Below are 24,965 nucleotides of genomic sequence, written 5' to 3'. Positions count from 1 at the left end.
CGTCTGGACTCGAGCACTCTACAAACACAATGGCTCGAGTGGAGGAGTCCCACTATCGCCGCTTGTTCCGTGAGTTTTTGCGGCAGAGTTACATCAATGGACTTCATCCGTTCCTCTATCATTCACCCGTTCGCTATGCCAAGTGAGTTATAAAATCTTAACAAGTATTAAAGTCAAGAGATTGCAAACAATATTTAGTTAAAAATGTGACAAACATAAACACAAATTTTCTTGTTAGGTATTATAAAACTAAATAAAATAAAGTTAGATAAAAAAGAAAAATTACTGATATTATTAAATATCCACGGTGCAGGACTTAAAACACACTCTGTTGTGAAGAATGCCAAACATGTGTACTAAAGTTTATTCTAACATGGCTAATTGTAGCTGCTTAAGAATTCGCGTAGCCAGAAAGTATTAAAGCACTTTAATAAGCGGTTTTCTTTAATCAAGGAGATAAAAGAAAAAGGTATATTATATATTCTACGAGTACTAAAGCCAGTTGGTATCCACAATTTGATATATGGGTAAGTAAAGTGAAATGATTAAGTAGTAGTTTTATAATTAGTTCCCCAAATGGGAAGCTCTTAAGCCCCGAACACCACTGACCTTGACCTTAGCCATTTTGTCCTACTTCCAGAGCTCTCTGGCTTGCTGTGCTCACAGCCCTTGTGATCTACACCCACATAGTTATCGTCGACCTCACCCAGGAGTACCTGGTGCAGCCGACCGAGATCCACAAGGCCCCCGACCTGGTGCACGTGGCCAACAGCCCCTTTCCGGCGGTCGGAGTGTGCACCGCCAACAAAATCAGCCAACGCCTGCTCCGGGATTATGCCGTAAAACTGTGAGTACTTTATTGCACGACTAGTCGACTAGTCGAAGTAGCCCAGGCTCTTGACCTCGGCGGCCATGGCCACAATGGAGTCGAGCAGCTCCTCGCTGGCGGGTACGATCTGCGCGGCGGGGAGCTTGAAGCCGGTGATGAAGTTGTTTGAGGACGGACGCAGCTCGTAGCAGAAGGACATGCGCACATCCTGGGTGCCGTAGGCCCAGTCCACGCTAGCTCCGGCCGCCGGATAGATGGCATCGTAGATGTTACCGCCAGTGTACTTGGTGCCGTAGCGCTTGTTCACGGCGGCAATGGAGGCGTTGAAGACTTTCTCGAAGTCTCCCACATTGTCGGGCAGGTCAGCGGTGTGTCCGTAGGGGTACAGCAGGTACTGGGAGTAGGCGTGCAGGGAGATGTACAGCTGGATCTTGCCCTTCAGCGAGGCGATGTAGCTGGACAGGGAGCGGGTCTCGATCTCGGAGAAGGCCGAGGGTCCGGCGTAGGTGTCGGTGCAGGCATTGCTGCTGGCGCCCACCTCGTTCCAGTGGAAGCCCCAGTTGCGGTTGGGATCGGCGCCGAAGCAGCTGCCGTACGGAGTGCGGGTCTTGCGCCACAGGCGGTCCGTGGTGTGGGTGTAGACGTAGCCATCGGGATTGGCGTGGGGCAGGACGTACCAGGTGTAGTTCTCGGCCAGCTCCTTGACGGCTGCCACCTCGGAGGTCAGCAGCTGGTTGATGATGTAGGTGGCGGCAGCCGGGGCGATCCACTCGCGGGCATGGATGCCGGCCTCCAGGAAAATGCCGGGCTTGTTGGCTCCCCCCCTGGTGATCTTCACGCCCAGGATGGAGCGTCCCTGGTAGGTCTTGCCGCCCTCGATGAGCGTGACCACGCCGGGGTTCTTCTGGGCCAGCGACTGCATCCAGGCGTAGGTGTCGTCCAGCTCGTAGTACTCGGCCCAGTTGTAGCTGGCCCTGGTGGCGCGTCCCTTGATGGCCACCTTCTCGTCGGTCTCGTCTAGCGACTTCTGCAAGTCGCGCGACTGCAGCTGGTATTTGATCTCCGCCTTGCCCAGAATCTCCAGGAAGTCGGGCACCTTGTGGGGTGCCACCACGATCTTGACATCGGCGCCCACCAGGTGGACTCCGTCCAGGAAGAGGATCGAGTCGCTGGATCCCTCCAGCTCCTTCAGCACCGCCAGCTGCTTGGCGTTCTCCGAGCTGGCCTTGTACATGCGGTAGTTGTCGTAGCGAACCCGCTCGGCGGACACGCTGGCCACGATGGCCAGCAGGGTGAAGAGGAGGCACTTCGTCAGCGACATGGTCGTCGTTGCTTTGAGCCACCAACGACTACACCACCTCCTTTTATAGGCCATCGATAAGAACACTCCGAATCTAATTTACGATCCGCGACTGCCTTGGACAATCGCTCGGGCAGTAAATATCGGAGTAATCTATGCAATCGGTGTGGAACACCTTTATCGCCGTAGAAGTCTCAACGGCAGCGCCTGGTAAATCATCCTAATTCCCGACCTGCTCTCGCTTCATGACGTCTTGAGCTTTTCGGGAAAATGCCAGTTCATCAGACAATACCATAATCACATGGCCTTGTCATTAAAAGAAAAGTGGATCTATCAACAATTGATTACTCAAACTATATTAAGGAATGGGACATTTCTTTTACCCTTTAAAAAGGGGGTAAGTCCCAATTAATCTTATCTTAGTTTGAGTGTTGAGTGAGTGTTTGAGTGTTTTATAGTTTTGTTTTCTGAATTTCCAATCCCTGCTTATTGATCTTCTCAGCTAACTAGAGTTATTTCATTTAAAGGACTTACAAGTTCACAGACATCCGAAAATGTTGTGATTAAGATTAAATATAATCACTTCAATTGTTTTCCTTTTAAAATTGACTAAGCGAATTTGTTGCTTTCATCTTATCAACTCGTCTAAGTTATCTTTAATAATCAAACAGGGTTACGTTTAGTTTTTGTCATATACAACATATCTCTTACCTTTATCAAAAAACTTTATAAGTTTTTTCAAAATAGCTCTTTATTTTATTGAATTTTATAACCCTCAATTTGAGCAGCTGTTTTGATCATCTGCACCAACGAATCCGTGGTCTCCTGTCCAGTTGGTACTATTTGGGAGGCGGGTAGTCTAAAGCCGGTCCAGAAACTGTAGCCAGAGGGACGCAGCTCGTAGGTAAAGGAGTACTTCACATTGAGCTCCCCGTAGACCCAATCCATGCTAGAACCAGCCGCCGGATAGATCGCATCGTAGACATTGCCTCCCGTATAACGAGTTCCATAACGCCGCCTCACTGCACCCACTGCTGCATTGAAGATCTGTTCCAAATCCCTATGATTTTCCGGCAGCGTGGATGTGTGACCATAGGGATATAGCAGCAGCTGGGAGAACGAGTGCAGCGAGAGGTACATGAACATGGGTTCCGGCAGGGACCGAAGGTACTGCGAGAGGGTCTCCACTTCGCGTTCGGAAAACGCCTTGGGTCCGGCATATGACTCCGAGCAGGGATCAGAACTGGCACCCACCTCCCGCCAGTGGAAGTCCCAGTTTCGGTTCGGATCCGTCCCAATGCAGTTATTGTCCTGTGGACTTCGCGTCTTGCGCCACATGCGATTCTAAAAGAAAAATTGGGTAAGGGTAAGTACTGCGTTGGCATAACAAGAATCTAATTTCTTAATATCAGTTCTATTTCTTCCGAGATCTTGACGTTTATACGGACAGACAGATCAAGAATTTATATACTTAAAAGGGACGAAAACGCTTCTTACCAACTTTTAAGCAAGTACAATATACGCTTTTACTCTGCGAATGAGGGGTACAAAAGCCTATATTGTTAGAGAAAGCCTTACAAGCTTACCGTTTTGTGGGTGTAGACATAACCATCCGGGTTCGCATGGGGCAGTATGTACCACACATAGGATCTGGCCAGACCCTTGATCTTCGGCTGCTGGGAGGTCAGTAGTTCGTTGATGAAGTACGTGGCTGTGGCAGGACCAATCCACTCCCTTGCATGCATTCCAGCCTCCAAGAAGATGGACTGCTTGTCCGCCCTGCCATCGATGTGATTAATTTTCAGACCCAACAGCTCTCGTCCCTCGTAACTCTGTCCCGCCACAAAGACACTGACAATATCCGGGTACTTGCCCACCAGATTCTGCAGCCAGCGATGGGTGTCGTTAAGCTCGTGGTATTCCGTCCAGGAGTAATCATCACTGCGGCGATTTGCATCCGCCACGGGCTCTATATCCAGGGACAAACTGACTTGGGCATTGTTGTCGATGAGTTCGGGAGCAAGGTCCAAGCCTTTGAGAAGTTCCAAAAAGGTTTGGACGTAGCCGGGAGCTACTAGGAAATCAGTGGGGCCAAGATGGAGGTTGTTCAAAATCAAAGCATCCTCGCTTCTGCCCTCCAAAGGTCGCAGTCCCTCCAATTGAATCGCCTTCGTTGGGTTCACTCTGTAAACCCTGTAGTTGTCGAACCTCCGGCGTTCAGCCAAGCAAAAAGTAAGAATGTAAACCGACAGCAACACCAGTAGAAGCTTCATGCTGGCACTAATCCAGGGTTAGCCTGGCCGCAGCTCTTTTATACCCCGCCCGAGTGCAGTGAGGCATACTAATTGCCGATTGCCGATTGCTAACCATCCACGCCCCCAATAGATTCCATCACCAGGGCAACTCCTCTCTGCAGGCGGTGGCCCTAGACGTGGACGATATGGCCGATCGCCTGCTGGTGCTGGCTCAGTTCTACCTGAACCCCCTCGAAACCGAGCGTTGGAACACCTCGGAGCTGGGTCGACTGCACCGGCTGCTCTTCAGTTACTACCGCGACAGTGAGTACTCGGTACGCGATATACTGCGCGACTTGTCGCCCGATTGCGGGGAACTTGTGATCAGGGGCATCGTCTTCGGGGCGCCCGTCAACACCAGTCGATTGTTCCTGAAGCGACCCACCTCGTCGAATGTGTGCTGCATATTCAACTATCGACGTGCCAGCTACTCCCGATTTGCGTAAGTTCATATATATCTAAGATATATAATAACTCATTTTTAAGTTTATTAGCACCAAAAGGGCCGAGGACGATGACGAAATGAGAGCGGTTCCCAAGGTCGTTTTCGAATCGAATTCTATACTGAACAGCGTTCAGTTTGTACTGCAGGGAACTCCAGAGGAAGATATGACGAACACCTTTAACACCAACAACGCTTTTCAAGTGAGAAGGAATAATTCTACTTGACACGCCAACGACTGTTTCACTCTTATTATTATTGGACGATTGTCTCATCATCTCATGTTTAGTGATAACATTAATTTTGTTTAAATAGTATCAGTATCATCATTGTTCTCTAGTTAACTTTACGTTTCGTATCCCCATAGCTCACCATTTTTCCTCAAGAGGACTATGCCACCCTCCAATCTACGACATTGGGCGAGGTGCTTGTGGATCATAACACCATAGTGGAGATACCTATACAGCCGATGTTCTTTACCTCGGCTAAAGAGGTTCATGGAGTTCCACCACACATACGACGTTGCTACTATCCTGAAGAAGGCAGTCGACTGCTGAACCAGTGAGTGTCTATCCTAAGACAAACATCATCATTATCATTATTTAAGCAACTTCCAACAGAACTTACTACTCCCTGGATGAGTGCCTCCTGGTCTGCCGCATCAAGAGCATGGTCGATCACTGTGGCTGCGTCTCCCCGCCAATGGGGGGCAGTTCCCTCGACGTCGCCTTCTGCATGCTACCCGATCTTCCCTGCCTGATGAGATGGAAGACCATCTGGTATGGCTACAATGAGTTTTCCTTCCTGCAGAGCAAGGATGAGCATCTGGCCCAACGACAATGCGAGCAGTGTCTGCCCACCTGCAACGGAGTCAGCATGAGCATCACCACCAATGTGGCTCCATTGAGACGAACTTATAATAATACTGTCTACTTTACTGGGTTACTGTAAGGATTCATTGATTGTTGTTTAATAATTAACTAAATATGTATACACTTTTATACCAGAAAGGGATTGAAGAACGAGCGACCATTGGCCATAATTAAACTCTTCTTTAAGCTGCGTTTTGCCCAAGCCACCAAATCGCAACTAGTGAGCACATGGGTTGTACTTCTAAGTAAGTATTTTGTAAACTTGGAAACAACTTTATAGCTTCCAACACTTTGCAGATCGATTTGGAGGCATCCTTTCGCTTATGTACGGCTTCAGCATAGTCAGTTACATAGAGATACTCTACTATCTCACAGGAAAAGGATTTGTCTACATATACAGATCACTTACAGACAGAAAGCCCAGGAAACGCAACTACTCCCTTTACTGGCGTGAGCTTATGCCCAATGGCCTTAAGGGCCCACCTCTTCACAATTAGCATCCACAGTTCTTATTTTCTGAGCATAATACACTTTATATTCAATTCGGTCCGCGTACGCTCACAAATAATCAACAATAAAATGAACTCATATCAAAAACCGTATATAATGCAAGCCGTACAACGCCGAATAGCGATCACTAAATAGATCCACACATCCCGCTAGTAGTCGTCGCCTCGGGAAACAATCTCTTTGCAAGTGGGTCGCAGCATAATGGTGTGTTCGTACTGAGCCGTATAGCAACCCTTGATGTCGCACAGCGGCGGATAGGCCTCCACAATGCCCTTGTCGCACAGATCCTTGAGAGCCATCTGGTACTTGGTGGCGCCGGCGCGGTCCAGCCAGCGCTTGCAGAAGGCCAGGGTGCCGAAGTTTTTATTGATGGTGCCCAGCAGCTGCTTGGAGCTCTGCAGGCGCAGCGGCACAAATGGCAGCTCAAAGTTCTTCATGTAGTGGGAGCAGTCCATGTCGTCATGGACCAAACCGCGTCCCGTTGATCCGAATGTCTCGATGGCGTAAAACTCGTCCTCCTCCATGCGAGTTGACTCACCGCCCTTTACAATGGGCACCGTTTTTCCAGCATGGATGCCTGCGAAATAAACATGAAAGTAAGCAATCTGTCCATAAAGTTAAGAGGGCAAAATCAGAGCACAACTTGTTTAAACAAAGATAGTAAATCTCTTCTGATCCAGAAAATTACCTAACATAATAAGCTTTTAAGTCTAGGTTGTGAAAGGGTTTCAAAACCAAGCTGGTAAATAACAAATCATTGATTAAATAATTTTTTTAAATTGAGATTTAACAAACTGCGCTTTAAAAAAATAGTGGGAGGTTATAGAAAGCTATTCTGTTCAAGAAGAGTTACTTGATAGACATAATATTATTCCCAAAATATTAGTTTTATGGCTTACGGTACGGGCTGATCGAGTGTCCGTTTAAGTTGCGAATGGCCTTGATGGGATATGTCTTGCCGTCCAGCTCGATCTCGTACGACTCCATGACCTCCTGGATGGCGGCTCCGATGTCGCATAGGCGCACATCGATGCCCGCCTCCTTGATGCCCGTGTTGGTGGCCTCCTTGACGGCCTGCAACAACTTGTCGTACTTGTTGTTGAAGGTCAGTGTGAAGGCGCAGTCGATGATCCGCCCCTTGATGTGGGTGCCAAAGTCGATCTTGCAGACGTCGTCGTACTGCAGCACGGTGGTGTCCCCGGCATTGGGCGTGTAATGGGCGGCGCAGTGGTTTAGAGAGCAGCCGGTGGGGAAGGCCAGTCCCGCCTCCAGCCCATTCTCGCCGATCAGGCGGCGTGCCGTGTTCTCCAGCTCCTCACAAATCTGGATCATGGTCATGCCCGGCTTGATGTACCGCTGCATGTACTGGCGCGTCTGCCGATGGGCCTCGGCCGCCTGGCGCAGCTCCTGGTAGATGTCCGTGTTCATGCGGTCCAGTGCGCGCTTCTCCTCCGACGTGAAGCGGTCCTTGGCCGTGCGGTCGTCCGCCATGTCCTTGGGCGTGGGATGCTCCACGATCTCGCCCTCGGGGAAGTTGCCATCCGGATAGAGCTTGGCGATGGGTATGGTCGGCGGGTCCGTCTGGCCGCTCTTCTTGCCCTTGCTGTTGCTCTTCTTCTTGTTCGCCGGCTGAGCGGCGGACGCAGTCGCCGGCTTGGCATCTCCATTTGTGCTCAGCTGCTCCTCGTCGCCGCCTTCCCCGGAGGCCTTCTTGGCCGCCGCCTCTGTGGGTGATTGGGTGGGTGGGTTGGTGAGTGGGTTGCTCGGTGGGTGGCTTTGCCATGCAGTTGCAATTACCGCAGTGCACTGCTCGCATGAGGTCACTCACCTTGGCGCAGTTTCTTGTTGTTCGGCTTGGGCTTCTTTTGTTTCTTGGACTCGTCGCCAATCTCGGGCGTGGCCGCCGCCACGTTCAGGGCCTCCTCGGTTGCCGACATTTCGGAGTGTGTTGGTTGCTGGTTAAACGATTAAATAAACGAAAATCTAGCGCGCACTCTTGCCTGGCGATGGCGATGCGGTGCAAAGAACAAAAACACGAGGTGTCCGCGGCCAGTGTTGGACAACGAACGGTGAACTATCGGAACCAGACGGTGATTAAATTTTTACTCGGTACTCCGTATATATATTGTTTTTCTTTTCTTTGTTTATAAATTGCCTAATGACGCCTGACGACAAGCTTCATCATAGGTTTAGTAGTACCAATCGGAATGATTTTTGCAGGCATTAGACAACAAACTAATCTCTTTTAAATTTGCCTACATACATGAAGCTTTAAAAATCATGGCCACCTAAGAACATATTGCTCAACTTAGGTTTTCTCAGGTTTTAATATCGCTTGATTTAGCAAAGCCCGAAATAGTATTAATCCGAAAGTAAAACAATGTTTTAAAACATTTATATATATTGAAACTTTCCGTGGACGGTTTTAGAATTTGTTCCAATAAAAAATATTTTTTTTTAATTATTTTCTCAACCGATGTTTTGACATGGCAGCTATCCGATACATGTACCATCTTCATCGAATCTGGTTCACGGCGCCGGAACTAGTGTTGTTAAGCACAAAAGAAGTGTCCAGCCCTGGTAGAATTTGTTTATAATCGCTAGTTCTGTCCAAATCCCACTAAAATGGACGAAATCCTGTTTCCCACGCAGCAGAAAAGCAACTCCCTGAGCGACAGCGACGATGTAGACCTGAAGTTCTTCCAAGCGGGCTCCGGTGAGCGGAAGGACAGCGAAACTTCGGATCCGGGCAACGACGCGGATCGCGATGGCAAGGAAGTGGACGGAGACAACAAAAACACGGACGGAGATGGAGACTCCGGCGAACCCGCGCACAAGAAGCTTAAGACCAAGAAGGAACTGGAGGAGGAGGAGCGCGAACGAATGCAGTGAGTTGGTTGCCAAATATGTAGCCCTATTCCTCCGTTTCTTATAAGAAATCATTTTATTTCCCGCCAGAGTTCTCGTCTCCAACTTCACGGAGGAGCAACTGGATCGCTACGAGATGTACCGTCGCTCAGCTTTTCCCAAGGCCGCCGTGAAGCGTCTAATGCAGACCATTACCGGCTGCTCCGTGTCCCAGAACGTAGTGATCGCCATGTCCGGCATCGCCAAGGTCTTCGTGGGCGAGGTGGTGGAGGAGGCCCTCGACGTGATGGAGGCTCAGGGGGAATCTGGTGCCCTGCAACCCAAATTTATTCGCGAAGCTGTGCGCCGGCTGAGGACCAAGGATCGGATGCCCATTGGGCGATACCAGCAGCCTTATTTCAGACTGAACTAGCGAGTCGGGGATTCTAGATTGTAAGACTGTTTTAGTCAATAAAAAATATATATATAAACTTTTATATAAGTTTTTGTATTTAATTATCTTGAAATGTTGGAACACTGGATTTTAATTAATCTATATTCACAATAGAGGTATTTTCCTTTCGATTTAGTTAATTTGTTTAGTAGAAGATTACCCAATTAGAAATATATTAAAAAATAAAAAAGTAAAGGAAAGGAAGGACACTTATGAGAATTTCGAGACTTGGACGATTAGTTGACTCATATAAAGTACCAATTAGCTTAATGCGATCAATTTATTATAGCCACAAATATTATTGTTTCAAACCTTTAAAATTTATTCAAAGACTTTCAAAAAATGACTATCTGAAAAACTAGAGCTGAAATAAAAAAGTTAAAGTCGTCGAATGGTCCTAGTCACATCATTTTTTAGACTATTTTCAAATTTAAACTTTGAAAAGTTTTTGACCGGTCCTGAAATTATTTTTATGGTATTATGCAGCTTAAGCTTGTTCAGCGGAAAATAAGATAAGTATAGCTAAAAAAGCTTATAATTTATTTTTCAAAACTGGACATGCGAATATATATTAGCAAACCTTGTTAGCCCTTTAAGTTGTTTAATGTTAAATGAATAATGCTGCAAATTGTTTGACTTTTTCTCACATTATTTTGCGACCAGTATAGCCAACACCGTTTGAACAAACAATTGTTGTGCGGTGGCAATAACCAAGATATTTTTAGTTTTAGTTTTGAGAAATAATACTAAATTCAAGAACCATATTTTTGTAAGGAAAATTTATTTTTCTTAAATGTTTTTTGACAGGTCCGTATGGCGTTAAACCTTTTCCTACATCAATTTTATGTAGCTTATTTATCGTTCAATGTTATTTAAATAATCCAGTCATTAAGTAGATATTATGTAGTTATCATCCCATTTGTTGTACAGTAGAATACGCATCCGTTTACAAAAGCATCTTTAATGAGTGGGATCGCTATATGAATGTGTTCCGAAGTTACTCCAATCGCCGGGCCTCGGCCTGCATGGTCTGGAGTACGATGTGGGGCACCAGGTGCGTGGAGGCGTAGTTCAGGGGCACGGTGGCCAGTGGCGCCGAGCCGTCGGATGGGAAGTTCAGCTCCTGGGCCATGGGCATGTCCCGGTCGATGACGTCCTGGGCGATCAGCGTCTTGGTCTCCTCGTACTCCATGCCCGCCTCCGGCTTGGCGCCCATCAAGAGTTTGCCGCGCTGCACGCCCATGTACTGGGTGGCCTTGGCATTCAGCGGCAGCTGGCCGCAGGTGTCGGCGTGCACCTTGCGATGGGCCTGCAAGTTGGAGATGCAAGTGAAGCGCTTGCCGCAGTTGTTGCACAGGAACCGCTTGATGCCCGTGTGCACGGTCATGTGGGTGAGCAGGCTCTCCCTGTACGGATACTCCTTGGGGCACAGGTGGCACTTGTACGGCTTGTAGTCGGTGTGCCGCGTCTTTAAGTGCGACTTGTACTGCGCCTTCACCTTGAATGTCTTGCCGCACTTATCGCACTGGTAGGGCGTGTCTGCCTTGTGAAGGAGCATGTGCGTCTTGAGAATGCTGAGGAATAAGATATCATTCGTTAAAATTGGTTACAATACATAATTTTTTTTTTGAAGAGCATATGCTTCAGACATTTAAATATCCTAAACTTAGGGATATCTAATTATCATTAATGTACCTAAAAACAATATTTAAATAGAAGAAAAAACGAAGACATGTGCTGTTCACAGCGTAAAATAACCTCGACTTATGACATCTTGATCTTATTATAGAAAAGGTTTCTAATCTTCATGTTCATCATAATTTAAACAACTTGAAAAATATTAATCCTAATGTTAATTAGTGTATAAAGTTTATACTATAAACACTTTATATTTCATCAAACAAAATCGGGCAAAAATCATTAATAGTTTCATTTTTTGACTTAAAGGAAAGCAGGAAATATTGTAAAAGCATCTTACCCAGCTGTGGACAAATGCTTGCCGCAAACGCTGCAGCCGTAGAGTGGCAGGCGGCCACAGTCGGAGCGTACGTGATCTGAGAGCGAGGTGCGTCCGGTGAACTTCTTGCCGCACTTGTCGCAGATGAGGTTGCGCTGCTGGCTGCGCGGCTCCTTCTTCGAGTGGAAGTTGCGCTCGTGGTTCTTGAGGCTGTCGTGCCCGGTCATGTACTTGTCGCACTTCTCGCAGTAGAGCAGCTCCTTGTGCTGGGCCCGGGCGTGCTCCGTGGCCTGCTCCTTGGTGGCGAAGAACAGGTTGCAGTAGCAGGGACACTTGAAGGTCAGCTTGCCGTCCTCGCCGTGCACCTTCATGTGGGTGACCAGGCGCTTTTCCACCAGGTAGATCTTGCTGCATATGGGACACTTGAAGACCTCCTCGTCCAGCTTGGCATGCACGTCCACGTCCTTAAAGATCTCCTTCATCTCCTGCTCGTTCAGCTTGTGGTCGTCGCGCAAATGCTTCTCGTAAGGCTTGCGGATGTGATAGATTTTGACGCAGTGCGGACACTTCCAGGACTTCTCCATCTTGTTGATCATCTTGAGGCGCTCCTTTAGCTCCTTTTTGCTGATCTTAGCCACGCGTTTTGGGGTACCCGACGAATCCTCAGGCGAGGGCGATCTCGGTGCGTTTCGCTTGCGATACTTCCTCTTGACCACAGGTATCTTCTCCTTGGGCGGCCTGCCTCGCTTCCTCACCCCGGTCTTCTCAATGCTATGACCATGGCCCCTCAAGGCCAGCACATCTTCCTCGGCCACCTCCACCAGCGGTACGGCCGCGATCTCGTCCAGTATGCCAGCGCCCTGCTCCACCTTCAAGCTCTCGAATGGCTTCAGGCCATCGCCCTCGTTGAGCAGCACATCCAGTAGCTTGTCCTTCTCGTTGCTAAATATGTCGGTGCTCTCGGTCTTCACATACATGCTGGCGTCTTGGTACTCGAAATCCTCCTCGTCGAAGGCCTCCACCTTGACCATGGCCGGCGGAGGCAGCTGGAATCCGGATGCATCCGCGTCGTCATCACTGTTGTTCGGCTCAAAGTCGGGACACTCGTCGCCCGAGTCCGAGTTCTGGCTCTCCTGCTTGAGCTTCGTCTTCAGCCGGCTGGCCAGGGGAATGTCATCGTCGCTGTCCGACTCCTCGGTGGTGCTCTCATCGTCGGAGCCCCTGTTTCTGCCCTTCTTGCGGAACGACTTTCGTTTCTTCTGCTCCGATTTGCCGGGCGAATCGTATTCCGGCTGGCCACAGGTGTCGGGACGACTGCGTCGGTGCTTGATCAGATTGGAGGCGCTGGAGAAGCGGGTGAAGCAGCACTTGCACTCCATGGGCCGGGACTCCTCCTAAAGAGGGTGAGAACAACGATTTAAGAGTGATATTCGCTGGAGCTTGGGGAGTACTCACCATCGATGGTTTCTCCTCGCCACACTTGGTTCTGCAATGGCGCCGATATGCCTCCTGGTACTTGTACTCCGCCCCGCATTTCTCGCAAACGAAGGGCTTGCGCTCCTGTCCAGCCGCCGCACCCGTGACGCCGTGCTCATCCTTGGCGTGCTGGGTCAGCTCCTCCTCACTGCAGAACCGGGCATCGCAGTGGCGGCACTCGAAGCCGCCCGGCGGCTGGTGCTTCTTTACGTGCTTCACATATCCGGCCAGGGAGACCAGAGCCTTGTTGCACACCGGGCAGTGCAGCTTGGGCACCCCGTCCGTGGTGATCTCCACCAAGAGCTTGGGGGCCATCGACTCGTTGGCTGCAGATGGAGGAGGGGCGAATGTAAACAAATGCGAATTGGATTTTCGGTTGGTTTGGGTTGGTATGCGCCTACCAGGGCTGGGAGGCTTCGAGCCAAGGCCAAAATGCACTAGTCACGATACTTTTGGGCTTTTGTGGTTCCCCTTTCTGGCAGTAAAAGGGTTCGACAGGTAACATTTTTTACAATAAACTAAATCAGTTATAATGACTGAGCTTCGTTCACTTCTATAGATCGGGTATTTATCATAAAACCTTGAAAACTATCGGATTACTTCTGTTGTATTGGTACTAAGAATTGTTTACTTCAGTCTAATATAAAAATAAATTCAAAAATTTTAAGCCATTTTAAAATTGGTAGTGAAATTTAAGCATCTAATTAGAAAAGTTTAGCATACAGACTTCTTAAAAGGTTTTAATTAGTTTAAGCAAAGGTATCTTTAAACTTTACCTTTAAAAATTATCTTGAAGATTTATCAAGTCTGTTATTTTGAACCAATGACTTTGCCATAATAATTCGTTAAAGTCCGGTAGCCGGTAACTTTTTAAAAATTATTTGTGTGTATTGTTGAAATTTTCATAAGTTACTTTTCAAAGATGTAAAATCGAAAATGATTTTGTTTGATACAAAAATAGGTTAATTAACTGTTAGAGATAATATTCGTATATTTTACCAGACTTTATTAAGCTGTTTCTACTGAAACCATTTACTTGGAGCCAAAAGGCTTGCAATTAAAAAAACATCCAGTTATTAATTTAGTTAATTAATTAATAATAAGAGATTTCTATTTTATGCAATGTAATTTAGACATCTTTTCAGTACCCCTTGCTTATAAATAATATAACGTGTTATGTTTCTAACTAGTAATTTTTAACTATCGGCTGTGAGACCTTTACTTAATCATAAAGTAATAGATTATTGTATTTCTTCAAGAGTTGTAATTCATAACAAACTTTTGAGACATTATAATTGATCGTTTCATGTTTTGGTTGTACTTCTCTATGTAACTATCGTCTGCAGGCTCTTTGTTCGATACTGTTCGATACAAAGGGGTTTGCCAGTTCTCCAACTTGTTCTGGCCACCAACAACCGATTAGCGACGCTGCGTTGCAGCCCTGGTGGCATTGCGTTCGTTGAGTTAGTGGGCGAGAGAGGAGGGGGCGGGGCAGGTAGCAGGACAGCAACGACTTGGAAGTGCGCGCATCACGCAGAAATGCTCCTAGCTGCCTGCATCGGCTGTACCCCGAAAACGGGGGCTCCACCCGCCGCCTTTACCCCCAATATATATATACCATTCCATATACCATACACCATACACAATACACCGTACACCATACACCATACACCTACCCATATCGGTTCGGTCGAGTGGCGCTTCCTTGGGTTCTCTGCTGCTCTCTCCGACTCTCCGATTCCGATTCAGATTCTCAGACACCGCTGGGGTCAGACAAATACAAATGTCTCGTTAATGATGGCTTCGCCTGATTTCGACTTCGATTTTGGGTTTGGGTTCTGCGGTCCACTCTGTTTTGCGCCGATTGCAGCTCGCTGCATTTTCACTCACACTTATATTCGGCTATTATTGTTTGTTGTGGTCGGGCCGAGCACTGCGAAAAATATTAACAACTCTTAAGTACACTTTAAAAAATGAAAAAACGCCAATGCGCTGCTGGCGAGTAAATTATTTTTCTTTGTGCAGCTCGAGGGTGGCAACGCAGCCCTGGTCGCTGCGCTCACTTGAACAGCGGAACTAGTTCGCGCATCGCGTCGCCGAGAACTGGTTCGGAATCAATTTCCTCGCTAGTTTTCGTTCATTGCCTTTGAATGCTGGGCGCCATTTCCCCTTCGCGGTTTGAGTCCATGCTTTAGATATTTTTCTGGTATATTAAGTGTTATTTACTCGAACAATTCGTTTCCTTGCTCTGATTTGGAAATCCAAAAACAATTTAAACCACATCAATATTTCAGACACGTTTGCTTTTAAATCGTCACTGCTCCCTGCTTTTATTTACTTCGATTTAATTGAAAATAAAGTTTTTTCTCTGTACAGCGAGAACTGCGAACAGGGTTGTATTAAGTTACTTTTTGGCGGGACATTCAAAAGTCAGAATTTTAATTTTTTTTAAGCTAATAAACGAGCACATAGATTTTTATTGTTTTAATAGTTTTCAAAGAAATAAAATTAAAAATGAAATAAGTAACTAGTTAGTTATAATTATTTTGGTAACAAAAATTAAAACAGAATGATTAATTACTTTCAGTCATAAATTTCGTTACAACATTCTAGCCTAGTTAAAAGCTTATGAAACCGATTGTGTATCCTAGGCCTACCTCATGAATTCCCATCTGGACCGTAGCTAGCATGGGGTAGGTGGGCCGGTGCCCCAGGGCCCCTGATGCTCTAGCTACGGCCCTAATTCCAATAAACCTTTTTAAGACATTACCTAAAGGTCTTTATAGCTTTGTTTAAAACTTCCTGTCGATTGAGTCTAAGATTGGCAAAACTATGACTTCCAAAATACATATATGGACAGCCAGCTTTTGCAATGTATTAATAATTATTGTTTAATAATTCTATCAAGCCATTTTATGTTAGCTTCTATACTGGTCGATACAATTTTTGTAAAATAGAAGTGACAGGGACAACAAAAAAAAAATGGTTTAAAGAACATGAAATGCACATATTTACAGTACAACGAAATGTAAGCATTCGTGACTAAAGCCGAAATATATATTCCTATACCAGATTTAGATAATTTTTGTGTAAAGGTTTTCCGTTCGTAGGCTGTTTGATTGAGAGTGTCAGGCTTTAATTGGAATTATTTTTACCGTGTCGAAAGCCAGAGCTGCCAAATTTGGAACTCTGCCTGCCGATTGGAATTGATACCCAAATCCCCATCCCCATCCCCATCCCCATCCCCATCCCAATCCTAATCCCCATCCCAATCCCCAATTGCCCCACCTAAGCCCTCGAGGCCACGGAGTACTCTATTTTGATTTGGGGGCGATTACATTCAGGAAATTTACACTCATGCAGTTTATTGGGCTTGAAGCTGATTACAATTCTGTGCCACGACGAGCAGCCAAAAGTGACGTCAATGTCGGCGTTAAGCTGTGTGGATATGTTGTTTATTTGCTGACAAACAAATGCAGAAGGTCAATGTTAAAAGAGTGGCATAAGGAAGATGCACAGAGTTTGATAACCACCTTGCAAAACAATAAAATGTTCGTGAACATATAACTATATCCTGAAAAGCAGGGTGTGAAGTTGGAGGTCAAAACTGTGCCAGCAGTGTGTCAACAAAAGTTTCACCAACAACTCAATCAATTCTGCTGCTAGTTCCTGCATGCACTGCCATCCTCGCCGCTTATTGTGTTTGTTTATTATGCAAATTTGCATTAATTTTTCGTAAGCCGCACACGTGAGCCAGCAACAACAGCAAGAACAACGTGTGGATGCAGTTTGCAACTGTTGCTGCTGCTGCTGAGGTTTCTGGACTTTCAAATTGCTTTCGAGCGCAAATCGTCGGCAAATTTCATTAAAAATGCATATGGCACACAATGTGGGGAAAGCCCCTTTCCCAAGTCTACGAAAATGTCTCTCCTAGTTGTCAGGCAAGACCTCCCTTGAGATTAGCCAGCAAGGACATTTCGGAATCTTTTGTTTTATAAATAGCCCCCTTTTGATAGACAATTAAAAATGTAACTTGTTTTCGGCATGGCTGGGGCTATCAATAGATGGGTTTACATGCCACATGCATGCAACATGAAGCAGCGCAAGTACCCCTTTAAGCTGGCCTAATACTTTTTCCCTCCAGGTGGGGATTTTTCTTCAATACCGGGCTCTATACACACTTCTGCCACATAAGTTAGCCTTAAGAAAAGTTTTCATCCGCCACCGCTGCCCTCACATGTCTAAGCACTTTGTGCAAATTGTTAACGTTGCTCCTGCGTCCTTCTACGCACACGGGCCACAACAACAACAACAATAGCAACAACAACAACAACAACAACAGCAACATTTACAAAAAGCAACATCAGCAACAGCCTCGGCGACAACAAAAGCAACAGCAGCAGTGAGAACGCGACAACAAAGGCTTCAGGTTATTGCATGCATTTTAATTAGTGGGTTGTCACTATATATACACATATATTACTATATAGCCCGGCATAGGCGTATCCTCGCATATAGGATGCAGGTCTAAGAAGGAGCTGAATTGCCTCCGCATGGGTAAGGCGATGAGTTCCGCTGAGATCATGACCAATGGACTCAAAGAATTCAATTGGAACTGAAATACATTTAAGCCAAGCAAAAATTTATCTGTCAAAGCTAACAAATTTTTTTAAGTAGAGGTGAAACTAAAAACTGAATTTAAGTTCATTCAGTTATCAGTTTCGTGTTTTAATGTAGATCTAAAGGGTCTAACTGATTGTATGAGCTAACGTTAAAAGGCTGAAAAAAAAACTGACAAAAATTTAATCAAAATTTGATGCAGAAAAAACTCAGGACTGAACTTAAAAAAATTAGTTAGCATAACAGGAATTTTTCAGTAAAAACTAAAAGTTTTACGATGAAAAAGAGGTGATGCAAAGGATTCTAGGAATAACAAGAAGGAAAGCAAACTTCGGCAAGCCGAAGTTCATATACCCTTGCAGCTATTGCATTAATTAAATACTTTTGAAAACATTTAAATTATGATTTACTTGAGTATGTGCTAAAAAAAAACATTGAAACTATGATTATTTGCAGCTCAATTATTAGATAGTTATTTTATACATTTTTATTATTTCTATGGGAGCTATATGCTATAGACGTCCGATTTTGATAAAATTTATACCATAATTCTGAAATAATTAAACATTGCTATATGTCGAAGAACTAAACAAAAAATTAAAAAACAGAAAAGTTATAATTTTTTTCATTTATTTTTCCGATTGTTCCTATGGGAGCTATATGCTATAGTCGTCCGATTTTGATGAAATTGAAACCGTAATTCTGAAATATTAAACCATTACTATATCTCGAAGAACTAAACAAAAAATTAAAAAACAGCAAAGTTATAATTTTTTTTCATTTATTTTTTCCGATTGTTCCTATGGGAGCTATATGCTATAGTCGTCCGATTTTGATGAAATTTAAACCGTAAATCGGAAATATTTTACCATTACTATATGTCGAAGAACTAAACAAAAAATTAAAAAACAGCAAAGTTATAATTTTTTTTCATTTATTTTTCCGATTGTTCCTATGGGAGCTATATGCTATAGTCGTCCGATCCGGCTCGTTCCGACTTATATACTACCTGCAATAGAAAGACAACTTTTGGGAAAGTTTCATGCAGATAGCTTTAAAACTGAGAGACTAGTTTGCATATAAACGGACGGACAGACGGACAGACGGACATGGCTAGATCGACTCTCCTAGTGATGCTGATCAAGAATATATATACTTTATAGGGTCGGAAACGTCTCCTTCACTGCGTTGCAAACTTCTGACTGAAATTATAATACCCTCTGCAAGGGTATAAAAACACAAGACAATGTTACAGCGCTGACGAAACTTTTAAAGGCGTTGAGTGACAAAATCAACTGAACAATAAGTGGTAGAAAGAGATTCGAAGAGATCGCTGAGATTATTAAAAACTGAAAGTTAGTTGAAAATGAAGTAAAATCTAACAACAGATGTGCATGCTTGAAACAAAAATATTTAGAAAATAAGTGTGCGATATGAAAAATATTTTTCGTTTGCAATTATAACCTTTGAAGTCGAAAACTAAAAATCTGATGAAAGATACTGTCATAGGTGTTTCATAGAAGTATACATTTAATGAGTAAACGTATGCAAAACATATCCTCGCCAAATTTATGTAAGAAACATCGAATGATATATGATTTAGGGAAAGCCCTTGTCAATTTGTAAAAGCGAACTATTCACGCGGCATAAAGGGCATGGGATGGCAAAACATCGAACTGAGACTAGATGGCATAGATACTTTTCCAGCGATAAAAGGAAATGTGCATAAACAAATCTCGGCTCATCAGCGTCACAAACAAGACAATGATATATGAATCTGGGTAAACCTTTGTCAATTTATACAAGCGAGCGGTTCTGCCGGATACTCACATACTCCGCCGTCGGTCCGCACCCCATATCTCAGAGTTCTTTCGCTAGGACAGGGCAGTCCGCAGAGCTGTAAGTGCGGACTTCAGCTGCGGGCTTCCTCTCAATCTATCATTCTGCCCTCGCTGGTGGCCCTGCGCCATCCACAGCCCACCACCCACCACCCACCAACTACCACCCACAACCCACTACCCACAACCCAACCACCGAACTCACGTTCTGTGCTAGTTTCTTGTATTTATTTTTAAATTGTCTCACATACACACACAAGCCCGCACAAAAACACACAGGGACAAAGATTCACACATACATATGGTACACAGCGGTCCTGCACTCACATCTTCCGTGCAGGACGACAACTCATGTTTGTATTGGTTCGGTGAGCGTCCCTTCTCCATCTCTCCTTCGATTTCTCGCAGTGTGTGAGTTTGTCTACATAAACGCGAAAAAAGCAAATACCACTGGGAAAGCTAAAGTTAATAATTGCGACTAAAAGTTACCCTTTGGTTACATTTTGTTTGTTACATTCGTATAACAATTAAATTGATATAGATTTAAGTTCCAATCTTACAATATTTTAATTGATAAATAAATTTAAGATTAAGAACATTTAAGTTATCATTTCAACTTCAAGTATTCATTTTTTTAACAATAAAAATTTTATTAGAGACATAGAATTATTGTAACTTCTTCCTTTTAATATTTATAAATTTAAAAAAAATAATAATAATCTACTAATTTCGATTTTGTGCATACTAATATTAAGGATTATTTATAATAACACGTTTTTTTTTAATTTTTCAATAACTGAATGTTTTAAATCAAACCTATAATCCTACTAAGCCTTCGTATACATTATGATTTGATTTAAAAAACCACGAAATGATTTTAAACCCAACTGTGAATTTAATCTTTACTTGGTTTCTCTCAGAAATCTCTTTCAACCGAAAGTGAGATCAGATTTACCTAAAATCACACGAAAAATACTGGTCCTTTAGTCCTTTTCTTAAAGGTGATGTTCTGTGATTTTTGTTTGGGCAAAATAAGAGAGAAAATTTTTACCGATTTGTTTAGCTCAATCATTTTCATTTGTCTGTTGGAAAATATAAAATTGATTAATTTCTATAATGAACAAGAAACAAGTATACCATTTAACACCAAAGGGATACGTGGAATGAAAAAAAAAAATCAGTGTAAGCTCGCATCTGTCAAGCAACCAAGACCTTCCCCCCCACGCTTTTCGATCCCCTCTGAGTCTCTCCGTGTGTGCGTGAGTGAGTGTGCGCTGCTGTCCATGTGTGCGTGTTTGTATGTAAATGTCCTTGAGTGCTTGACGGATGACATTCATAAACGTCACTTCAATTACCTCCACGCGCCAACGCCAGCGACGGTGCCACCTCATTCCTGGTCGACCTGACCCCCGACCGGAATTTACCCCGCCCCTGGGTCCCCCCACCATTACCCCTCGCCCCCCCCACCCCTTTGTGACACCCATTTACCGCGAAAGTTGTGAAAAGTCAGTCAGCCAAAAATTAAAGCACTTTCTACTTTTCCGGTTTCTAGTTTTCTGATTTGTTTGTTTTTGCAGTGCGCAGCATTTCGTACACCTTGAGTATTTGTGCAGATTGTGCAATAAAATAGTAAAAAGATTCGGAAATAACTATTGAATTTCACTTCCGTTGAAAATTCAACACCGTTTTTCTGGTAACTTTAAACCTTCTTCTTTGTAAATATAAATGTAAATAAAACGCGAAATTAGCAATAAAAAAAAGTTCATTTATAGAAAGAAATTTAACAAACTCTAAGGCTTAAAAATTCTAAGATAATAAAACGAGCATTTAATTTAAATTATATTTTAACAAAAAACGTTTAACAACCGCACTTAATCTTAATCGGCAAAAAAATGCTATCCAAAATGCAAAACAAAGCTTAAATAAACTTGTATTTCGCTGATGTAAATCTAATTCACAGAATCGAAACTCCAAAGCTTTTATTTATTAAAAATGTTACTGAGCTTATTAAATAACAAAATTGCAATGAAAACAAACTTGCTTGTATGTGAGGTTTTATTTTTGTTTCACAATTTTAGCTAGCAAGCGGTTAATTAAAAACCGCATTAGTTTAGCTTTTGAATCATGAAGTAATTTATTTTCACTTTCCCCAGAAACCTTTATACATTCAGGATAGCCACGGGTTCCACTGAACCTCTTTGATACCAATCGTTCAATGCAAAACCAAAAGTAATGCAAAATACATAAGTACGACTGCAACAAATACTATTTTCATTTTAGTAATGCTGCCAAAAAGGCATCCTAATTCGTTCTGAAAACCTGATCTTGATTCATGGTCTGGCATTGATTTTCTCTCAACAGACTCAAAAAGGGGGCGGAGTGGGCGGTGCCACAAACATTTGCGGCATTCGTTGTCGCTGTGCTGTGCTGGTATGTGCGATTGTAAGTGTGTGCGTGTATCGGCATTTGTGTGCGTGCGCTTGTGTGTTTGTTTCGGTTTCCTTCACTTACACTTGTCCTTACAAATTTGTCCTTTTCTCAAATGTGAAAAGACGCATAATGTCCTTTTTACTCGCCCCTCTCTTCCGCCCAGCCGCCTCTCTCCTGGTCTGAGCCTTGGTGCCCCCAGCTATGCTCTTCCTTCCTCTTTTTTTGCCACCAAGTTCCTCCTCTTTTCCTCTTTCCTCTGTTCCCTGCCCTTTTTACTATTGCGTTATACTCTTGTAAAGGGTATGTTTTTAACGTAACAAAAATATATTTATAATTAGTTAACATAATTCTAGTGTCACATTCAAACTTATACAAATTCGTCGACAATAAGCCAACATAAAATTGCTAAATTCATTGTTTTAGCTCTAAAGAAGACTTATAAACATATAGATCTTTTTTAGGAAATGTTTTGGATACAGTAGTTATATTAATACTACAAGTCATAGACAAAACGAATGATGTATTTAAACTTGAATAGAGCTTTTTACAATAGTAATATTATGAAAACAAAATATTAATAGTATAGTAATAGTAATATTAATAAAAATTTAAAATAGTTGTTCTATTTGACAACAACTCTAAGGTTTTTAAAATTATAATCAAAGGCCCTTTATTCCATTCTCCGAAAATATAAGCCACAATTTAAAATATTAATAAATTGTATAGGCTTTCTTTATTACATCATTTTTAAGAACAAATATTTTTGTTTATATAATAGAGAAAAATATATATATTTGCATTTATAAAAAGCCAAGAAAAGGATTGCACTTTTAAAGGCCAGCTCTAAGATTTAATATCAAAATTGTAATGCCTTTAAAGATACAAAAAATAGAAGGGCTTAATGCAGTACATGCCTTCTAGCAGTCTTATCAATAATAGACTTTTAAGAGTATTCTAGGCCCTGGTCCTTCAAGCTAGCCTTCCCCTCTTGTTATATTTCTTTTTGTTGACGACATTTTGCCTCGTCGTCTGTCGTTTATTTTGTGTGTGTTTTCCTTTACTTTTATTTCGCTTTTCCCATTTTTGTTTTGTCCTTTCTGTGTCTCTGCTGACGTCGGCTGCTGCTGAATCTGCTGCTGGCGTTTGCCGCCCACATTTGCTACTTGTAAATTATTTGCATTAGTAGCCACTTGTGCTTTGCTGTGCGCTTGTGTGTGTGAGTGTGTGCCTCGGGTCGAGCAAAAATTGCCCCACCCTCGCCGAGGTTAGCCTCCCCACTTTTCCCCTAAGTTTTCCTGGGCCCCAGTCCCAGTCCGATGCGAATTCAAACCGTTTTGGGGATGAATCCACTCGAAATGGAACTTGACCCACTGTGCGTGGCGCACTGTGCGTGTGTGTTTAGACACACACACGCAAAGACACACGTTTGTGTGTTTTCGCAGTGAAATTTCCATTTCTCCTTTTGTTGCTGCTTGCCATTCTCATTGTTCGTGTTGGCTTGGCCTGCACTTAAATTAACTGATTGCAACATTCTATACAGCTTTTTATGGTCCGATAAGAGGTCGCGGGGCCTCTCAGTCTTTTGCATAGTTTTTCCGAATCCCAAAAAGGGGCGGGGATGGGCTGGCCACAAGGGAGTTCTCTCTTTTAAGTGGCTAGTAAATGTGGTTTCTTTAACTTGGCCAAATACGGTGGAAGCTTAAATCAAATTAACTTTTTATAACTTACCACAACACATATTCTTTTAAATTAAAATTTTAAAATTAAAAATTAATATAGGAAATTCATGTCGTTTTAATACAAAAAATTGTAGTTTTCAAATAACCCCCAAAAACTAAAAAAAGGAATTTTCCTATTCCATCACAAAACAGTATTGGTTTTGTTTATTTAAAACACCTAAAAATGTTATTATTGCACTGTTTTTGTTTAAATTTAAAGTAGCCGAAGTGTACAAAAGAATATTCCACTGTGGAAACCAACGCTCTTTATGACCAACAATTTCTCTGTGCCTCTGAACGTGCCAAACATGCTATGCAGCATTGCGTGCTCACAACGTGGCGTATGCGCAATATTTACTTCCTCATCGCCGTATGAAGGCAAAAATGCATTAAACAAGACAACGGCAATAACAACAACCGACAACAGGAGAAGTGGCATAATGAGGCAGCCAGTTTGGGGAATTGTTGTTCGCTTAAAGACAGCGATTTCATTCCCAGCTTGCTAATTGCGCATACGACATGTGTGATCCCCACTTGATAAGCCGAACAATAATTAACTGAAATTGCTCTCCGGATAAGAGTTTGCCTTACCCAGCTAATATTTGGGGAAGCGATTGTGCGGTGGCAAATTGATGGCATACTTTCAGGCGAGAACCGGAGATTTCTAATCGTTCTCCGCTTAGGGTTCTTCACTTCAGAAGACCCTAAGCCGACTGGAATTGTACGGAATATTATTTTAATAGATGCAATCGATGAGTAAAAATAAACATAAAGCCATCGGGAGAAAGGAAGCTGCTACAAATGGGCAGAACAATTTACATAATCACTGAGCATTCGGCGGCAGGCCCAAATATAGCGACCAAATGGGAACCGGAAATAGGAAGCCCACTCAAGCAGAATGCCCGTCTGTGTATTATATAGACTTTCCGTAAAGTCCGTGCGTCCTTCGCCTCGCAGCGATTTATCAAAGTTCATTGAAATTGTTTGCCCGCTGCTCGCCCAAACATGTCCTTGAAACGGAGGGGGGTGGGTCGGCGTCCTTGCCACTCTGGGCTTCAGCTGCTGATGATGACGACGTCATTCATTTAAATTTTCGCCCGTTATAAGTTTGGACATTAAGCATTAAGCAGCGGCAGCAGTAGCACTGAGCACTGGCAGTAGCAGTAGCAGTCGCAGTGGCAGCATTGAGATGTCAAGCGAATTACAGGCCCCAAACAAATGCCATAAAAGCCATTCACAGTGTGCAAAACTTTTCTGTGTTTTTCTTTTCGTTTGCCAATTTGATTTATTGCCGACCCAGGGAGATGTAATCGTGAAATGGCAAATGCTTCTGTGAGGGCCGTTTGGGTGTAATTTCTCCGACTGTCAAGAGTCCAAC

The 24,965-nt window shown here is 43.7% G+C and overlaps 5 protein-coding genes across 7 annotated transcripts; 2 read left to right on the top strand and 3 right to left on the bottom strand.

Annotated features, from left to right (window-relative positions):
- Positions 1-29: 29 nt before the first annotated feature.
- On the top strand, positions 30-6,245 carry LOC128261888 (sodium channel protein Nach). 2 transcript variants are annotated; one of them, XM_052995824.1, is made up of 8 exons: positions 30-142; positions 641-847; positions 4,515-4,865; positions 4,918-5,068; positions 5,233-5,426; positions 5,486-5,812; positions 5,873-5,982; positions 6,035-6,245. In XM_052995824.1, the coding sequence occupies exons 1-8, from the start codon at positions 30-32 to the stop codon at positions 6,232-6,234; spliced, it is 1,653 nt and encodes a 550-aa protein (XP_052851784.1). In that variant the 3' UTR covers positions 6,235-6,245. The 2 variants fall into 2 exon arrangements, with proteins under 2 accessions (XP_052851784.1, XP_052851783.1); XM_052995823.1 differs by lacking the exons at positions 30-142; positions 641-847; positions 6,035-6,245 and having other exon boundaries at positions 4,418-4,865; positions 5,877-5,965.
- LOC128262547 (uncharacterized) lies at positions 833-4,417 on the bottom strand. Its single transcript, XM_052996873.1, has 3 exons — positions 3,716-4,417; positions 2,890-3,473; positions 833-2,223 (listed from the first exon to the last, which is right to left on the bottom strand). The coding sequence occupies exons 1-3, from the start codon at positions 4,400-4,402 to the stop codon at positions 876-878; spliced, it is 2,619 nt and encodes an 872-aa protein (XP_052852833.1). The 5' UTR covers positions 4,403-4,417; the 3' UTR covers positions 833-875.
- On the bottom strand, positions 6,244-8,410 carry LOC128261884 (methionine aminopeptidase 2). The gene is made up of 3 exons (XM_052995817.1): positions 8,076-8,410; positions 7,147-7,971; positions 6,244-6,824 (listed from the first exon to the last, which is right to left on the bottom strand). Exons 1-3 carry the CDS (start codon positions 8,182-8,184, stop codon positions 6,397-6,399), a joined length of 1,362 nt encoding a protein of 453 aa, XP_052851777.1. The 5' UTR covers positions 8,185-8,410; the 3' UTR covers positions 6,244-6,396.
- A 387-nt stretch (positions 8,411-8,797) lies between these two features.
- LOC128261900 (transcription initiation factor TFIID subunit 11) lies at positions 8,798-9,589 on the top strand. Its single transcript, XM_052995838.1, has 2 exons — positions 8,798-9,135; positions 9,206-9,589. The coding sequence occupies exons 1-2, from the start codon at positions 8,873-8,875 to the stop codon at positions 9,525-9,527; spliced, it is 585 nt and encodes a 194-aa protein (XP_052851798.1). The 5' UTR covers positions 8,798-8,872; the 3' UTR covers positions 9,528-9,589.
- Positions 9,590-10,312: 723 nt separating this feature from the next.
- LOC128261869 (zinc finger protein 768) lies at positions 10,313-15,040 on the bottom strand. Of its 2 annotated transcripts, none has more exons than XM_052995784.1 (4): positions 14,658-15,040; positions 12,961-13,307; positions 11,527-12,899; positions 10,313-11,122 (listed from the first exon to the last, which is right to left on the bottom strand). In XM_052995784.1, exons 1-4 carry the CDS (start codon positions 14,659-14,661, stop codon positions 10,546-10,548), a joined length of 2,301 nt encoding a protein of 766 aa, XP_052851744.1. In that variant the 5' UTR covers positions 14,662-15,040; the 3' UTR covers positions 10,313-10,545. The 2 variants fall into 2 exon arrangements, with proteins under 2 accessions (XP_052851744.1, XP_052851745.1); XM_052995785.1 differs by lacking the exon at positions 14,658-15,040 and adding an exon at positions 13,383-13,502.
- Positions 15,041-24,965: the final 9,925 nt, after the last annotated feature.

The sequence above is a fragment of the Drosophila gunungcola genome, unplaced genomic scaffold (assembly GCF_025200985.1).
Source record: "Drosophila gunungcola strain Sukarami unplaced genomic scaffold, Dgunungcola_SK_2 000001F, whole genome shotgun sequence".
NCBI classification, from domain to species: domain Eukaryota; kingdom Metazoa; phylum Arthropoda; class Insecta; order Diptera; family Drosophilidae; genus Drosophila; species Drosophila gunungcola.
This window is presented reverse-complemented; position numbering and strand designations above follow the sequence as displayed.

Excerpts from the sequence above, each read along its gene's own strand:
- LOC128261888 (XM_052995824.1), top strand. The coding sequence starts at position 30 with ATGGCTCGAGTGGAGGAGTCCCACTATCGCCGCTTGTTCCGTGAGTTT. Across the intron at positions 143-640 it reads TCACCCGTTCGCTATGCCAA|AGCTCTCTGGCTTGCTGTGC; the intron begins GTGAGTTATAAA and ends TCCTACTTCCAG. Across the intron at positions 5,069-5,232 it reads ACACCAACAACGCTTTTCAA|CTCACCATTTTTCCTCAAGA; the intron begins GTGAGAAGGAAT and ends GTATCCCCATAG.
- LOC128262547 (XM_052996873.1), bottom strand. The coding sequence starts at position 4,402 with ATGAAGCTTCTACTGGTGTTGCTGTCGGTTTACATTCTTACTTTTTGC. Across the intron at positions 3,474-3,715 it reads ATGTCTACACCCACAAAACG|AATCGCATGTGGCGCAAGAC; the intron begins GTAAGCTTGTAA and ends TTTTTCTTTTAG. Across the intron at positions 2,224-2,889 it reads ATTGAGGGTTATAAAATTCA|ATTCGGAGTGTTCTTATCGA; the intron begins ATAAAATAAAGA and ends ATCGTAAATTAG.
- LOC128261884 (XM_052995817.1), bottom strand. The coding sequence starts at position 8,184 with ATGTCGGCAACCGAGGAGGCCCTGAACGTGGCGGCGGCCACGCCCGAG. Across the intron at positions 7,972-8,075 it reads CAACAAGAAACTGCGCCAAG|AGGCGGCGGCCAAGAAGGCC; the intron begins GTGAGTGACCTC and ends AATCACCCACAG. Across the intron at positions 6,825-7,146 it reads ACACTCGATCAGCCCGTACC|GCATCCATGCTGGAAAAACG; the intron begins GTAAGCCATAAA and ends TTTATTTCGCAG.
- LOC128261900 (XM_052995838.1), top strand. The coding sequence starts at position 8,873 with ATGGACGAAATCCTGTTTCCCACGCAGCAGAAAAGCAACTCCCTGAGC. Across the intron at positions 9,136-9,205 it reads GAGGAGCGCGAACGAATGCA|AGTTCTCGTCTCCAACTTCA; the intron begins GTGAGTTGGTTG and ends ATTTCCCGCCAG.
- LOC128261869 (XM_052995784.1), bottom strand. Across the intron at positions 12,900-12,960 it reads GCGAGGAGAAACCATCGATG|GAGGAGTCCCGGCCCATGGA; the intron begins GTGAGTACTCCC and ends CACCCTCTTTAG. Across the intron at positions 11,123-11,526 it reads AAGCATTTGTCCACAGCTGG|CATTCTCAAGACGCACATGC; the intron begins GTAAGATGCTTT and ends CTTATTCCTCAG.